Raw genomic sequence first — 17,648 nt, 5'->3', positions numbered from 1 at the left:
GTGCCCAGCACGAATCCCCGTGTCCCAGACAGTGAGACCCCGGGCTGGAAGCTGCCGGGCCGGCGGGATCTGCACACCCGAGCGGAGAACGCATCTCTGTCCATCGCGTTCTGAAAGCTGCCCCAGTCCCGGCATCACAGCGAGTGCCTCCGCGCATGGCCCGTTCCTGCCCCACTCCCCGCAGCCCTCTCGGCCATCGGCGCCCACGGAGGCCCGGCCCGACAGAGCCCGGCCCCACGCGGTACCGCACAGCCCCGCCGCACCGCTGACCACTGACCTGACGCGGCGCCGAGGGCCTTCCAACCCCGCAGCGCGCCCCACGCGAGCACGGCAGCAGCCATGGCGCCGAGGGAGGAGGAGGCGGCGGGGAGGGGGTCGGGCCGCCAGCGCTCCGCCCACGGCAGGCCGGGGCAGAAGATGGCGGCGGTGCTCTCCGGCGGGTCGCAGCGGGCGGCGCGGGCGGCGGTTCGCATGCCAGCCGTGGGCTGCTGGAGCTGCGTGGCCGCAGGTAACGCGGGCGGCGGTTGGAGTACTACAGTTTCCAGCATGCCTGGCGGGCGCTGCCAGCTTTCTGCAGGTCGGGACTTGTACTCCCGTCACGCCTGGCGTTGTGTTTTTGAGAGGGGGTGTAATTCATGGGGCTGAGTCGAAGAAAGGTAAAGCTCCTCTGCCCAGAGCTACCCGCAGATCGCCTATTCGCTCCCTGAGAGGCATGGGCCGCCTGCAAAGGCTGCGTGGGGCTTCCCACGAAGCAGTGCAATCCCACGAAAAGCAGACCGGGTAACTCCGGCCTGTTTCACCCGCTGGAAAAGCCTCCTGTTAAATTCAAGAGATAAGCGCGCCGCTTTGTGGATTCTTTGCAAGTGCTTTGGTAACATGCCTCACGCAGAAAACAAGCGTTGTTTGTGTGGCCTGTTGCATCTTGCTGGGCAGGTGCGAAGTTGCCTTGTAACCTCGCTCGGATCAGTACTTGCTCCTACCCCTTCTGATTAGTTCTTCTTTTCACAAGGGGAAGACTTAGAGTGTAGGTTGTGACAATGTGAACTGCTACAAGGATTCTTTGTTACCAGATTGTTGGCTGCAAATACCAATCTGCTGCTAGAGAACTGGCTTTGTGACAGCAAGAACTTGACAAATGGCACTGCACTTGCATGACACCTTTCCTAGCCAGCTTACAGAACCCTATGGTTGAGATTGGCACCCACAGTTAACTTTGAGATTCTGGAGTTGTGTTTGTCTTCCTCGGGTGTCTGCCCGCGCCAGAGCTTCACTGGGTCTCTTGGGCTTTACTACAATCCAAGTTATAATCTTTGCATGTTCCTCTTTTGTCTTCTTAGAGCAACTGGGGCAGCCAGCATCAGGCATACTGTGGTAATGATGGCAGCTGTGCTGCTAGTGAGTTCTCAGCAGCAGAGAGACGACAAGGCAGACCCTTATAAAAGCATGTCAGCAGGATTCTTGTGCAGAATCCACCTGTATCTCAGCTAGGCAAAAGAGGAACATCTCTAGTTTTTATTTTGCACATCCAATAAATATATGCTTTTTTAACCTTGAACATATTAATACTGAAAGCTATGAAGTAGCGGTTGATGGGTTCTGTTTGTTTTCTCAGTGATGTGAGCAATTGCAGTTCTTGCAGTCTTTTTTAGTGTTGTGCTGCCAGTAGTTTGGTATCATACAGTAGTTAACAGCTGTAATTTATAACTGAAAAGTTCAGTAATATTAAAGCAGCTGGTAGAATGTAAAACTCAAACTTCTTTCTTTTTCTTAATGGCAGGGAAGCGGTATTTGCTAACAGAAGATAATATAAAGTTACAAGAATTTCAGCAGGCAAAAGTGGCAATTAGAAATGAATTTCATGGCAATAAAGGTATTTATATTTCCTTGATAATCACCAGTTGTAATTTTAACATGAGTACTGGAAAGAAGACTATCAGAGCTGTTCTAGACAGAAAATTGACAACATTGAAAGCATTGGCTTGAATCTTCCTCTTGCAAATTGTTCGCAGCTAAAACTGTCAGATCTGAAGTTTTGAAGAGTGACATTAGTTATGTCATCTTGAAAAATGTAGAGGAGCATTCAAGTGTGCAGGGAGTTTACAAAAGGACCTGAAATGTTTGTGCCCTTGCATTTCCAGTTTCACCATATTGTCCAATATAAAGTACTGCTTCAGTGTCCAAATCATACGTCAAGTACATCTTCAGCAGAGAAGGTTAATACTAAGCCAATAGCTACTTAACAGTCCAAAGCAGACCTATGCCAGTAACTGATTTAATCTGCACTGTAAATTTACTGAGTTCATTCTCTTAGCTTGTTTTTGTTTTTGTTTTACCTCATATAACTTCTCAGTTTTACACCTGATTTTAGATTATGTCTGTAAACTCTGAATATGAAAAACAAGTTCAGGTTCCCTAAACTGATCAAAGAGGAGTATGGAGGCTTTGTCATGATATTTTAAAGTGTGTATAAATTCTGTACTTTAGAGAGGATAAATATAAACATAAATCCATCCTTAAAATCTACTTCTTGCATCTTTTTCATCGTGTGTAGGTATTTGGTGATACCAAACTGTTAACTTTGACAGTTCTTCCAAATGATACGGTTGGGTCTATTTTTAAATGCCAAGGAAAGGACAGATATCAGGTTTAGTTTTCTATAAACCAGTCATCTGAAATAGAGAGTTAAGTGAAGCTGAAATAATAGTTTTTCTGTATTAACTAATAGCAGAGTTTGATTCAGGCATTGATAAGTCATAATGTCATTATTTTGCTGTGATTATGACATACTCGTGTTGGACATGCTTCATACTGTCCCTGTGTAGAAGCAACATATTTGGGTTTACAGGTCACAATTTACCTTTTTGTTGTTGAACAAGCAGTAACCTAAGATAACTGATGAAAACAGTGTGCTAACCATCTATTTGTATGAATGTGCACATCGTTTCTATGCTTGGTATTTAGGCTAACAACTGAAAGATGAAGTAAATAGGGCTCATAATAAACTTCGGTTTAGAAGTGGAAAAAGCAGTAATAACTAATCTGTTGTACAAAATATGTAAGAACTATTATTTGAGTTACTCTATTGCAGTTATAATAGTATAACAGTTATGCTGGTAACTATAACAGCTGAATCATTAACTACAGTAGTTAAAATAGCTCTTATGTCTTCTTTACAAATACAGCTCAGATCCCGGGTATTTTTAAATTTCACTGCATTTTTGAACCCATTTCAAGCATGTATATACTTACTTGTATGCATACATTTTTCTAATTTCATGGGATTGAGCCCAGCGTCTCAGTCTTCAATAAGATCTTGTACTTACATGTAGCAACATATGCACCTCCAGTAGCTGAATAAGTTGTTCTCCGGGGCGCTCTCTTTGCCATTCTTGTGGAGGTTACTAGCTTGGAAGCAGCAGTAGCCCAGGAGCTGCTACATAAAAGTTGTCTGTCTAAGAGGGTTTGCAGCACTGGTAGGAAAAGGGGGCTGCCAGGTGGTACGTGTGTATGTGTCTCAAAGACAGCCTTAAGATTTCCAGATGAAGGACTGGTCTTTGTGCTTGCTTTGTCATAGGAAAAAAGTCCTGGATAGGGAAACTTTTTTTTTTTTTTATTTTTTTTCCCCTCTCAGGGAGAAAGGAAGAAACACTAAGTTTAAGGCTATATGTATATGTGTATATATATCCATACATGGATAGCGTAGTAAACTCTTTTTGCTTGCATCAATTATGAAGGAGTTTAATGGTATTTATTATTCATATACAAGCAGCGTTGAGTGGAATTTCTTACGATAGTTTGAATGCTGTTGTTTAAGGAGAGTATAAGAGAGTAAATGTCACTTTAAAAACTTCCTTCCTCTTTGAATTTTTTGTATTATCTCATGCATTACATAACATACTGAATGGAACCAAGTTTACAGTAAACATCTTTTCAGTTTTCCCAAGTCTTCTCTGACTTCATGGGGATGCCTAGGCATGCTGCTCTTTGGGGAAATGTTACACTTTTTTATTGAGGGGAAAAAACAGGCTTTTTGCTGCAGTGAATCTCTGTGTTTCAAGTAGCAGGTATGCAACACAAATAATGGAATTGTCTATATGCTGCTTTTATAATGTGCTTCACTTTCAGATCCATATTTTAAAAATATTAAAGAAAAATTAAAAGAAAATGGAATGATTCTCAAAAATGAATTAAAAATTATATTGCACTTATGTCAGACTTCATCTGATGTGGAACTAGCCAAAGAAGTTATTTACAGGTACTTGTAACAATCCAGGTAACATTGTTTTTTCTCTTTATTTTGCACTTTTATTATTAGATCATCTTAAATTACATCTGCAGGTGAGGGTTTGCCCTAATTTAGGGACGATTTGGGCAGTTAGTCCGTCAGGCTAAGGCTGCATTTACATTTACTGTGGATCTTCCCGCCCTTCAGAGACTCTCAGTTCAAAGGAGAGTCAAGCAAAGGGAATGAACTGGTGTCCTACTGTATGTAGAATGAAAAGTGAGCCACACAGAGACTTCACCTGTCAGCTGGGAGGTACTGGTGTGCTCAGAGGGATCTTCTAGCTAAGACATGCCTGCTTATAAACTGGTCTGGAAACATGAGTGGCAGGTCGGGCGGTTTTGTGAATGAAAGCCTTCCCAGCAATTACATGCAAAAGTTTTGGGAAGAAAAAATAATAGGCAAAAAATGTTATTTATTATTTTGTGTAGGTTAGAAAAAGTTGAAATACGTTAGCAGGTACCACTGCCAAAATGGACCACTGCAACTTCCTGTGCAATTGCTCTGTGAATAGATGGTAAAGTAGCTGGCAATTCTGGTGAAGGGGATGCATTCTATAACTAATCCGATGTGAATGTCTTTACTATAAATAGAATAGTTTATATATTGCTAGTTCACTTTATTAGTTCAGTCAAAATTACATTTTTCCATAAAATATTTCTCCATTTATCTAAATGCCACTGACTGCAGATAGAAAAGCAATGCCTCTGTCATTGCACATGCAGATTGCGCTGCCTATTTAAAGCTGTTTTCCCTCGGCAAATTCTGTGCATTGTGTGATTAACTCTTTTGAGTCTTTCTGATAGGTACCACGAACAGAATGGAATTACAAACTTAAATGGTTTTAAATTTGGGCCCCTCTTTATGAGGCTATGTTATGAGCTAGACCTTGAAACACCTGCAGTAGAACTTATCAAAGATCAGGTAATTTCCTCTATATATTTCACTAATATCAGTGTTATTTATTTACAACATGAGTAGTTGGTGTGCCTTGCATGAGCTCAGAAACTTGAAGTACGTTGTGTCTCTGTTGCAATAGTGAAGATGTCTATCACATTAATCTAAGGAGGCTGTTTATATAGCTATTGTTTAAAAAAAAGTCTGAAAGTTAAACAGCAATTGAAAGTAAATGTTAATTTGACTGACTTTTTTTATTATTGCACTTCTGTATAATTGCATCATTTCAATAAAGAGTATTGATTCAAGGATAATTCCACAAAAAAACACTGGATACAGAGGATGCATATTTTCCTGCATCCTCTGTATCCATCCTGTATAGATAATTTTTGGAAGTAAGCACTCCTCTTAAATTCCTTAGATTGTTTACATCAGCAGATTTACCATGTTACTCTGTACTTCGGACTCCCTCTGAAGTGCTGAAGAAACTTAAGGTCTTGGTTTTGAACATCTCTAAAACGCTGTGTGTGCTATATGACAAAATATTGTTTGTACCCCTTATCTAATACATGTAGATGATTCTGTGCAATAATATTCTGTTTTCAAAACCCGCTGAGGGCCAGTGGAAAGTCAGCTCTATGTTAATTAATCGAGGTATGGGATATACCTAGTAAAAACGGGAGAAGTATTCCTTGGCCTACTGTTCCTAAACTAGGTATATGTAAGAATATTGAGGGTGTTATTTGGTTATGGTTGAAATCTGTCACTAAGGTGAGTCCTGTAGTACTTGCAAGACTTAGTAACTGATGGATATTAATCTACTGTACCACTTCTTCAAACCCTGCTTCAGAAATTATCTTAATGTCTTTGACATTTCATCTGGCTATTCTTATTGTCATAACATGCATTGAGTGCTGCGGAATGTAAAATATACTTGCTCTTTTTTCTGCTACTATGCTTGTCATGACCTAAGCCCTAGTGTGGATCTATTCACCATTTGATATTGAGATTAGTAGAAAATTCTTTCATATGAGTGGTACTTTAGCCCAAAAATACTGTTAATCAGCTGCATCTGCATATCTGCTAAGCTTTTGGAGTAGCAATTAGCCAGAGACTTCTGCTTGCATTAACTTAAAGGTCACAATCTGTTACTGGAAAAAAGCATAGAAGTGGGAATCTCTTGTAAATATCTGTTTAATTTTTAAGTGTGCTTTTGACTATAGTGAGACACTACTGTTTTAGAGGTTACATGACAGAGGAGTAAGGGAACCTAAATAATTAAATATTGAACTTGTAAAGATAGGGTTCATTCCAAGGGGGGAACCTGATAAATGCTGTGCAGCATAATAATGCTCACTTCTCCTAACTTTCTTTAAATCTTGCTCTGTTTGTATGTTTTTGTACAGAATTTGCATGGTTTTTTCTCAGACAGTACATCGTTCCATATTTTGATGACTATGTTGTTTAAAAAGGGTCGTTACAAAAGTAAGTACTGAGTTTGCTAATGCAAATATACTTAAAGGAACATGCTTCTCTCTTTGAATGTATATAAATATTGATTGGCTTTATCGGTATGAAATACCGACAAGGTTTTAAAAGACCAAACATCATATAAGTCAGTACAGATGCGAAGTAGTTTACTGTATTGTGCAATAAAAATGGAAGGCTTTATCTGTTTCATACTTGGAATGGCATTCTTACCATCTTGCAGTTGTATGGTATTGTGATTGGAACTTTTAATGTCCTCTAAAGACTTAACTCCTCTCTGGGTTGTTATTTCCCATAGTTTATGTGTGTGTTTCCCTATCCTATGTTTGTTTTATATGGTTTTTAGAACAGTATGTTCTCCAACACATTTTTCTGGCAGTTCTGCATTTCATAGAATCATGGAATTGTAGAATCACCAAAGTTGAAAAAGACCTCCAAGATCATCCAGTCCAACTGTCTACCTATTACCAGTGTTTCCCACTAAACCACGTCCCTCAGTAGAAATCTAAGTGTTTCTTGAACACCTCCAGAGATGATGATTCCACCACCTCCCTGGGCAGCCCCTTCCAGTGCCTAACCACTCTTTCAGAGAGGTTTTTTTTCCCCTAATGTTCAACTTGATGCAACTCCCCTGATGCAACTTCAGCCCATTCCCTCTAGTCCTACTGCTAGTTACACGGGAGAAGAGGTTGACCCCCACATCACCACAACCTCCTTTCGGATAGTTGTAGAGAGCAATGAGATCTCTCCTGAGTCTCCTCCAGAGGAAATAATCCCACTTCCCCCAGCCACTTCTCAAAAGGCTTGTGCTCCAGACCCCTCACCATCTTCATTGCCCTTGTCTGGACGTGCTCCAGGGCCTCAGTGTCTTTCTTATACTGAGAGGCTCATAACTGAACATAGTACTAAAGGTGTGGCCTCACCAGAGCTAAGTACAGAAGGATGGTCACTTACTTGCTTCTGCTGGCAACGCTATTTTTGATTTTCCAGGATGCCATTGGCCTTCTTGGATACCTGGGCACACTGCTGGCTCGTGTTCAGCTGATCACTGACCAACACCTCTGGGTCTGTTTCTTCCGCAGTCTTCCAGCCACTCTGCCCCAAGCCTGTAGCATTGCCTGGGGTTGTTGTGACCAAAGTGCAGGACCTGGCACTTGGTCTTGTTGAACCTCATCTCAGTGGCCTCAGCCCAGTAATCCAGCCTGTACAGATCCCTATGTAGGGCTTTCCTACCCCAGGCAGATCAACACTTCATGTCAACTTGGTATCATCTGCAAACTTACTGAGGGTGCACTCAGTGCCTTCATCCAGGTCATCAGTAAAGATATTGAACAGGACAGGTCCCATTACTGACCCCTGGGAACACCACTCATGACCACTCACCAGCTGGATGTGACTCCATTGACGACCACTCCCTGGGCCTGACCAGCCAGCCAATTCTTTACCCAGCAAAGAGTGTACCAGTCCAAGCCATGGGCTGCCAGCTTCTCCAGGAAAATACTGTGGGAGACAGTGTCAAAGGTGTTGCTGAAGTCCAGGTAAACTATGTCAGCAGCCTTTCCCTCATCCACCAGGCTGGTCACTCAATCATAGAAAAAAATCAAGTTGGTCAGGCAGGACCTGCCTTTCATGAGCCTGTGCTGGCTGGGCCTGCTCCCCAAGTTATCCTGCACATGCCCTGTGATCTCCCTCAAGATGATCTGCTCCATAACCTTTCTTGGCACTGAGGTCAGGCTGACAGGCCTGTAGTTCCCCAGATCCTCCTTATGACCCTTCTTGTAGGTGGGAGTCACGCTGGCGAGCCTCCAGCCCTCTGGACCTCTCTGGTTGACCAGGAATGCTGATAGATGATGGAAAGTAGCTTGGCAATCATCTCCACCCTCTCCCTCAGCACTCTCAGGTGGATCCCGTCTAAGCTCCCTGTTCATCCATGCCGGTCTTCTTCCCCACTGGCTCATCTTGTGGCACAGGAGAACAGCCTGCTCTTGCACCTTTAAAACTTCCTTCTTGAGGAGTGACCAGCCTTCCTGAATCCCTTTATCCCTCAGGACTGAATCCCAAGGACCCTCCCTACCAGTGTCCTGAACAGTTCAGTGTCCACCCTCCAGTAGTCCAAGGTAGCAGTTCTGCTGGCCCCTTTCATGTCTTCACCAAGAGTCGAGAACTCTGCCATTTTATGGTCACTCTGTCCAAGACACCACCCAGCCTCCACAGCTCCCACCAGTCCTTCTGTTCGTTAACAGCACATCTAGTGGAACACCTCTCTACTACTTTCTCTCACCAGCTGCGTCAGAAATCTATCATCCATACATTGTAGGAGCCTCCTAGACTGTTTCTTCTGTGCTGTATTGTATTTCCAGCATACATCAGGAAAGTTGAAGTCCCCCATGAGAACAAGGTCTAGTGATCGCACAACTTCTGTCAGCTGCTCATAGAACATCTCATCCATCTCTTCATCCTGGTTAGCTAATCTGTTACAGACCCCCACCACGATGCCTGCCCTGTTGTTGGCCTTCCCCCGATCCTTACCTGTAGAGATTCAACCTTATCATTCGCAGCCCCAAACTGAACAACATCAAAACACTCTTTAACATAGAGAGCCACACCACCACCCCTCCTTCCTTACCTATCCCTTCTGAAGAGCTTGTAGCCATCCATTGCAACACTCCAGTCATAGGAGTGATACCACCATGTTTCCATAATGGTAACTAAGTCATAGTTTGCCTGCCACACAATGGCTTCCAGCTCCTCCTGTTTGTTGCCCATGCTGCCTGCACTGGTGTAGGTGCACCTCTGCTGAGCCCCTTGCCTCACTCCCAGTCTCATCATCATTCCCCTGTGCTCATCTCTAGCAGGCCTGGTTTTATTCTCTTCCTCTTCATACCTAGTTTAAAGCCCTCTCAATGAGCCCTGCCAGCTCCTTGTCTGGGATCCATTTTCCCCCCTTTGAGACAGGTGAGACCCATCAGCAGCCATTAGGCCAGGTGCCAAATAAACCTTTCATGGTCAAAAAACCAAAATTCTCGTGATTACACTAGCCTCTCAGCCATATATTCATGAGAAGGGTTTTCCTGCTCTTGGTTTGTCTTACCTAGTGTCCGTAGACAGTGTCTACTGCACTATTTACGGCAAGTGCATAAAATCACAGTTTGGCCTTTTCTGAGGATATGACAGGGAATCATCTGATTTCACTGAAAAGTGAATGGAATAAGCTTTTCAAGCAAATCACTCTCTTTGGAATTTGTTAAATGTGCAGTTCTTAGTCTTTCAGCGTTTGGCAAATCAGTTCAACAGTTGTCCTAAAGACTGAGACTGAATCATTTTTAAGTAACTAGATTTGAGTCAGGATGCAGTGTTGCAGTGTAGTGAAGCATATGCTTTAGTGAGGAGCTTTTAGATAGCTTGTTGAAAATAGTTTAAACTTTCATTGTGTGATTTGTCTTCATTCTGGACTTCTAGGAAGGAAAAAAAGTGGCTTTGTCAATTATCTTGAAGTTAGTTTTAGGTTTGTGTGAAGATAATAGAATAGTAAACCCAGGTGCTAATGCAGATGAAAGCTTCCTTTCTGGGAAGCAGTATCTCATCTGAGTGATCCTGTTAAGGTTCTTGAAATGTATTAATTTGTAAAAAGTTAATAGGTATCAGTTTGCATTCTGATTTTGAAGTAAAGTTCCTGAGCTCATACCATGCTGAGATTTTATTCAAGTCTTTAAACGTATAGCATTAAATTTCTGCAGTGAGTAACAGTGCTGTATTTTTGGCAGGTGCTTTGGAAGTCCTCGTAGAAATGAAAAAACAAGGAATACCTTTCAACAAAGAAACCTATTTACTGGCATTTGCAATATGCTACAAACTGGTAAATATTTACATTTTACATGATGAAATACTTGAAATGCCTTCTCTATGTCTTTCTATTTGGGATTTTGAAATTTACATATGTTCCCAGTCATGATTTCAAATTTAATGCAAGTATTTTAGACATAATTAAGTCATAAATGACTTCCTGGTTCTTGATCTTTTGTATATATATGGCTTCCCTTACCAACTAATGTCACAAAGCAAATCTCTAAAAGAATTACAAGGACATTAGAATTAAGAAACATCTGATACAGCCTTTGATTAACTGTTAACATTCTTTCTCTGGGGTCTGGGCCAAGGTGTACAGCCACAAAATTAGATTTATAGTCTAGTTTCTTTGGGAGACAGGATATATATGATATGTTCTGTCTGACAGATAACTCATTCCCATTTCTCTTCCAAGTAATTCTTGGACCGTTTTTACAATTGCACCCAAATTTGACAAGGATTAGTGTTCTCAAAGGCAATCTGTTCTTACATGCCAGCTGAGTCAATCAAAGAAAGATAAATGAATGCTTCAGCGAGAAACAGGCTTCCCCTAAACCTTAATTGTATTTTTAGTTCAGAGAAAAAGCATAAACGCAGTAAGGAAATAGGCTACATTGGTGCTATAACAGTTTCCTTTAGAGTAGCTTCCCATTTGTAGCAAAATAAGTCCGCCAAACATTTTTCTTTATATATCTCTCTCCAGATTTGAAGCAATTCTGCAATTTGAAGTATTAACATAGGCCCTTCCCAAACACGGTAGGAAACTTTTTCAGTTTCACCATGCTTTTTGGAGGAGACACTGGCTGAAGAAAAATGATATCGCTAGACTAAGCTTCCTCATATTTCTTAGTTAACCACACAGTGAATCTGAGCACATGAGTCATAAAAAGGAGTCAGCCAAAAATGGTAACTCTTAAATACTTTCTGAGGTGCTTCTGAAAGTCTCAGTTCTAATGAACTGCAGCTGCTTTTAGGTCGGGGAAATAAGAGATAGCCATATGGCTCGGGTGTTTGTAGACTGGGGCAGTAGGTAGAGCTCAAAAAGAGCTGTGGAAACAGTTTGCACTTAAAACCAGCTAGAGATTTATGGCTGCAGTTTCTTTAGCGGTGCTACCAGTTTTACCCAGAGAATGCATATTTTAGGAAACACTGAATGTAGAAAGACAGTGACACTGTGCTACAACGCTAGTTTATAAGCTTGTGTTTGCTCCTAGCATCTACCTAGGCAATATTTATGATTACAACATTACTTCTTGGTCTGCACTCTGTCCCTTCCACTCTGTGAAAAGTAGTGGCTGTCACTGAATCCCATTGTGTTTCTCTGAGATCTACTCTGCGGTAGCTTTACATAATCTCCACGGTTCTAACATGTTACTTTCCATGGCCTGTTCCCTGAGGGCTTGGATCCCTAGTATATAGAAGAGGAAGAGGTTCCTGAGACTTCTGCTTTCTACTGTTGTCTCTGCCTCTGTTTTCAGCAGTGAATCTGGCACATTGTTATTTAGAATCATTGAGTCATTAAGGCTGAAAAAGACCTCTAAGATCATCCAGTCCAACCATCAGCCCACTAAACCATGTCCCTTAGTGCCACATCTACATATTTCTTGAACACCTCCAGGGATAGTGACTCCACCAGTTGTCTGGGGACCCTGTTCCAATCCTTGACCACTCTTTCAGAGAAGAATTTTTTCCTAATATCCAGCCTGAACCTCCCCTGGTGTGCAGCCTGGGACTCTTGTCCTATCACTAGTTAGGCGGGAGAAGAGGCTAACACTCACCTCACTACAGCCTAGTTGCAGAGAGTGATAAGGGCTCCCCTGACCCTTCTCTTCTCCAAACTGAACAGTCCCACTTCCCTCAGCCCCTTGTCCCTTCACTAGCTTTGTTGCCCTTCTTTGGACATGCTCCAGGACCTTAATGTCTTTCTTTTAATGAGGGACCCAAAACTGGACATAGTACTCAAGGTGGGCCCTTATCAGTGCCAAGTACAAGGGGACAATCACTTCCCTAGTCCTATTGCACCATTTCTGATACAAGCTAGGATGCCACTGGCCTTCTTGGCCACCTGGGCACACTGCTGAATCATGTTCAGCTGGCTATCAGCTGTCAGCTTCAGATCCTTTTCTGCCATGCAGCTTTCCAGACACGCTGCCCCCAGGCCTGTAGCGTTGCCTGGGGTTGTGGTGACTTAAGTGCAGGACCTGGCACTTGGTCTTTTTAAATGTCATGCATTTAGCTTCAGCTCATTGATCCAGCCTGTCAGCCCATCAATACAACCTAAATTTGCTTAACAAATTCGTAAAAAATAGAGGAGAAATGATTGTAAGCTGACATCCAGTTGTTTTAACAGACACAATAAATTAGTGTTTTTTTCTTTTTTCATTAAGATAAAATAATACCTATAGGGGAATAAGCAGTTGTAACCCTTTATGCTCTAAAGAGGATTAGGCAGAGCTCTTTCAAAAGCTTGATCTGTTGTTTCAACTGTTTGTGGTAAATGCTAAGACTCCAATTAAGGAGGAGACACCATGAAGCTCCAAAATGTTTTTGTTTGGTAACATAAGAAAATTGAGGAAAAATCTTGAAGGGAAATGTCTTTGAGATGTATAATGTGAATATTGGAAACAGTGATGCTGCTACCATTAACACTAGTGCTGGATTTTTTCCTGGTTAATTCTTGGTTTCTTTTAAGTAACTGTGCCAGAGACCAATACTGGAGAATGTACAAGGCTTAAAGCTCTGGTTATTACTAGTGGATAAACAAAGATATTAGTGTACAGAAGTGTTTCTGAGGACATCCACTGGGAAGTTTTAAATCTTTGTAAGGAGCTGCTATTCCCCAAGGTAAACAAGTGGTCCTTCTTTTAGTGCAGGAAAGTGCTATAAGCCTTTTGATAACAACAAAATGCTTATGTAATAGTTCTCAGGTTTTTTTTTCTGGTTAAAATGTTTCCAATTTTTCAAAGAACATGACATTTGTTATGTCATTCAAAAGGTGTTTTCACAAGCTATGCAAACCATTCAGCAGTGAAATGGAGAAGTATCCCTTAAAACCCAAAGGATGACCCAATCTTAGATCACAGCTGCTATTTTACACGAATGGCACTTTGAACTGTAGGAATAAAGATTGACGCCTAATACTGGGAAGGAATATGAAGGATGTTATCCAAGAGAGTGGTACCAGCTGTTAGAAAACTTTCCTGTTGCCAACTTAAAGTTTGATAGGTTTTAAATTGTTTGGGGTCCTGTTGGCTCTCTTTACCACTTCCAGTGTGAGGAGCATTGTTTTTGATAGTTGGTGGTTTTTAAAATGATGCACAGGTGAACATATTGCCTTTAACTCTAGACTTCTATTGAAAATAGTGGCATTAATGTTATTAGAATATATCATTCACTACAAATAAGATGCAGATTATTTATGCCCATAAAGTAAACTGTGCTGGTAATTCTTGACCTTTAGAGTACTTAATTGCTAACCGAACATGAAGATGGAGCACTGATGCAATTTATTGCTTTCCATGAATAATGCAAGCTTTTTATGTTGGAAGAGGCAAATATGTAAGGTATTACATTAGAGTATCTACTTTGAAAACATCTTGCCAAATGTAATCCTTAAGAGAGAGGCTCAAAATTGCTGAATATTCAAATTTGCTTGTGTGCAGATTTCTGTAATACAATGGTGCTGATTAATTCAATGTTTGGGAAACATTCATCTTCATTAACTACCCAACATCACTTTTAGAATGAAGAGAAAAATTCAGCCTTTTTTCTGATTTGGGAATGGTAGGAAAATGGAAAGTGTTTCTTTTAGCTGACTGCCAGGGGTTGTTGTCTCTTTTGTAGAAGCCAAAACAATCAAGGGAAAGAAGGGGTAGTTATTTTTACCCTCTTCTGAGCACTGTAGCACTGAATATCATCTTTTGGTATTGTGTATCAGGAAATACAGAATCTGCTTGGTTTGGATATAGATTGCTTTGCTGGCATTATGGTGCGTTTACTTCTGAATGCCTTCTGAATGTCACTGCAATTGACTATAGTATTTTCAGATCACGTGATTAGCAAAGGCAACTTATGTATGACATTTCTACATAGGGCAACCTGGAGTCTTACAAAATCTCTGCAAAACTGCTTGAAGAAGCGCAGCTAAAAGGTGACACATTACCACTGCGAGCATTCTACTTTGCTGTGGCATCTGCTCTGAAGCAGGTATAGTGTCTTTTTCTTTTTGATTTATACCTTGATAGGTTATTTTGTTATATAACAGTCAGCTTAAGAAAGCTAACATAGAGGAAGCATAACTGATCTAGGCAATTATTTTAAGTACTGTAACTTTTATGGCCCTGAAGAAAGGTTTATAGGTAACTCTCACATAAACTGAATGTCAAAATTCTGAAGTCTAAACCTATGTCTTGAGTCTAATGCACAGGTGTATTGTGCCACTGACAATTCCACATAGAATTTTCTTACAAAATAGAAGAAAGTTGGGCTAGTGGTTTTAGATATACCCACGGCCCAGTCCTGCAGATGCTGATGCTTAATAATGATTTCCTTCAAATAGAATAAAAACACTTTAAAATACTTGTGCAGTAAGCTCTTCAAAATGTTTACGTGTCGAGGCAAATTCAAGGGCTGTGATATGTATTGCCCTTTTGCTTGGGAGATGGCCTGTCCCTGGTAGCATGTTGCTTCAAGGTGAGGTTTTTCGTATATCTCAAGTGCCTAAGCATCGACTTGAAGCTGATCAAAGTGAAAGACTGAACAGGAGAATAAGAGTTAGGAAATTCTTATGTCTGCTGTTTCTAACATGCGAATTCCAGTGTGCGGTGTTTCTTTCACAGGCTGGATGCTGCATGGGGCTGAGGGACCTGGTGAAGGTGTTGTAGATGCTAGTTTGTGTTTCAGTGAGAAGTTGTAAAAGCTTCTTGTTTTTCTTAAGCTTTTGTTGTGGGAGTGTGTCACATATTTAGCTGTATTTTTTTTAATTATTTTTAATTCCTTTCTAGGATGATGTAGCACAAGCCCAATTTTATTGTTCTCAGATAAGGAAAACAGAGAATAAACTATACAGTAACTTTAAAGTAAGTATGCTTGCTTTGTATTAGAGTTTTACAATAGAAATATGCTATATTAGGCAAACAGCTCTCAAGTGCAGAGCAGCAGAAGGCTCCAGGTTCTCTCTTCCTTTCCAGGTCTCAGTTGCAAAAAACAAAACAAAAAATTATGTGGAAATTCACCATTTCCTCTGCCTTCACAATGAATGGGTTTTATCAGCCCAGCATCTAGAAAAGTGTTTTGGTCATTCTTTCATTCATAATGTTTTCCTTAAATGTTTTATTTTAAGGCTTTCTTTCTAATGATTACACTGTGGATTTATTTATTTAATTTTTCTTTTAAGGTTCTTGTCCAGCTCAGATCTGGTTTGCTAGGAGAAGTAATAAAGACTTTTGAGGCAGCAATGGATGTAGATACCCCTCCTTTTGTGAAAAAAATTGAATTTTCTGAGCAAGTGGTACGTATACAATAATGAACTGAATCAGGCAGCAGGTATGTCATCACAGATGTGTGCTGGTTGAGGATACAGGCCTGGGGGTGGCAAGGCAAGTGTGAAAGGAGGTCTTGGGTGCTTAGCTCCTGAGTTCATCCTACTAAAACTGTTTTGGTTCTGATGCATTCAGGTGCCAAAGCAGCTGACTGGTTTATTGTGCTGTTGGGCAAAGTACTTAGCTGTCTGCTTCCATTTTTACTGAGGATCTAGCTTTCAGAAGATCAAATTTCAACTGAGGGAAGATGAGGAGTTCCCTCGTGGCCTTAAATAATTTAATCCGTTGCCTTATATGTGGGCTTCATTTGATGTAAAAATGAGAATAAAGTCCTGATCACAGTCATATTGTTTGCTCTGTAGTATTTTCAAACATCTGTGATGCTATCCAGAGAAGTGTGATATAGGAAATAATAGCCTCTTTTACAGCACTGGTCACTGAGAATCACCTGTGTATTATGAGTGAAACCCTTTCAGCTTGGCAGCACTACTTCTTCTTTTCTGAAGTTTATTAGTGTGCTCATTTTGAACATGTGTATTGAACAAGGTATTTTAAGACTGTGTTAATATTTAAATAATTACCCTTTCAGTGATGCTTAGTAGCAGAATAATTGATACATAAGCAGTAAGTAAAAAGCAGGTATGCCTTTCAAAGCCTAGTTAATGGTTATTTGTTGCAATAAAAGCTGCATGTGTCAGTGTTGTATTTTTATCTTTGTTTGGCAAATTTGTAACAGATCCTGGGAAGACCAAGAATTCGTCCTAGCCTGTTCCTTCTACAGTAGTTTATTAATTAACAACAATTTTTAAGAGATTTACACATTCTTTAGCTCATACTCCATGTATGGCATAGTTTACTGAAATTTCATGTGTTCTTTTCTATGACTTTTACTGATTTGAACTCTACGCTCAGCTTTATACAGAATAATAATCATAATTGTGCTTATCTGGAAAATAGATTTCAGGAAGCACTTGTGTTGGCTGGGTTTAAATAGAGAACAATTGTGTTAGTCTGTTCTAGGACTGAAAATAAGACTGTACTTCTTCAAGAAAGTTTTTAATAAACTTTCTCTAACAGATGTCTAGTGCATTTCCAGTATTGCCGGCTGATGTATTGTGTGTACTGCTTAAATTTCTTTTCTTATGAGCCATTGCACTAGCTGTGTATCTTATGCTGGGTTTGGGGTTTTTTTTTTTGAGTAATTGTTTGTCTTTAATATGGTTTTTGATTGAGATCTTTGCTTGCTGAATTGTAACAGTGTATTATTTTCCTCTCCTCAGATGGCCATAGCCAGGGAAAAGATGGAAACAAATCCTGACTTTTCTGCCAAATTAAGAGATATTTATACCAAACTACAAGCTTCAGGACGGATAACCACATGCACACTGGAGGACATGCTTTTCCAGATTCCTAGTTCAAAGAAGATGCCGGCAAAACTTTTAAGTCAAAAACAGTTGGGTTATCAGGCTGCTAAACTGCTTCGGTCAAATCTATTGTTGGAATAGTTCAATATTTATTGGTAAACTGAACTAAAGTCACCTAGAAGCATATTTGAATAAAATGTGTTCTCCCCTTCTCCACTATTGGAAATTGTA

The 17,648-nt window shown here is 40.7% G+C and overlaps 2 protein-coding genes across 3 annotated transcripts in view; one reads left to right on the top strand and one right to left on the bottom strand.

Annotated features, from left to right (window-relative positions):
- MRPS27 (mitochondrial ribosomal protein S27) overlaps nucleotides 1–561 on the bottom strand; it is a 53,011-nt gene extending 52,450 nt beyond the window's left edge. For both annotated transcript variants that reach the window (XM_021380455.1, XM_021380456.1), the window contains exon 1: nucleotides 278–561. In XM_021380455.1, coding sequence (XP_021236130.1) covers nucleotides 278–548 — 271 coding nt within the window. In that variant the 5' untranslated portion in view covers nucleotides 549–561. The remainder of the gene's footprint in view (nucleotides 1–277) is intronic.
- On the top strand, nucleotides 4,127–17,648 carry PTCD2 (pentatricopeptide repeat domain 2). Its single transcript, XM_021380457.1, has 8 exons — nucleotides 4,127–4,273; nucleotides 5,089–5,206; nucleotides 6,586–6,664; nucleotides 10,432–10,523; nucleotides 14,606–14,719; nucleotides 15,517–15,591; nucleotides 15,909–16,022; nucleotides 17,334–17,648. Exons 2-8 carry the CDS (start codon nucleotides 5,147–5,149, stop codon nucleotides 17,556–17,558), a joined length of 759 nt encoding a protein of 252 aa, XP_021236132.1. The 5' UTR covers nucleotides 4,127–4,273; nucleotides 5,089–5,146; the 3' UTR covers nucleotides 17,559–17,648.

Source organism: Numida meleagris, chromosome Z (genome assembly GCF_002078875.1).
Source record: "Numida meleagris isolate 19003 breed g44 Domestic line chromosome Z, NumMel1.0, whole genome shotgun sequence".
Taxonomy (NCBI): domain Eukaryota; kingdom Metazoa; phylum Chordata; class Aves; order Galliformes; family Numididae; genus Numida; species Numida meleagris.
The sequence above is the reverse complement of the archived record's forward strand: the minus strand, read 5'-3'. Positions and strand labels throughout refer to the sequence as shown.

Excerpts from the sequence above, each read along its gene's own strand:
- PTCD2 (XM_021380457.1), top strand. The coding sequence starts at position 5,147 with ATGAGGCTATGTTATGAGCTAGACCTTGAAACACCTGCAGTAGAACTT. Across the intron at positions 14,720-15,516 it reads TGGCATCTGCTCTGAAGCAG|GATGATGTAGCACAAGCCCA; the intron begins GTATAGTGTCTT and ends ATTCCTTTCTAG. Across the intron at positions 15,592-15,908 it reads AACTATACAGTAACTTTAAA|GTTCTTGTCCAGCTCAGATC; the intron begins GTAAGTATGCTT and ends TTTTCTTTTAAG.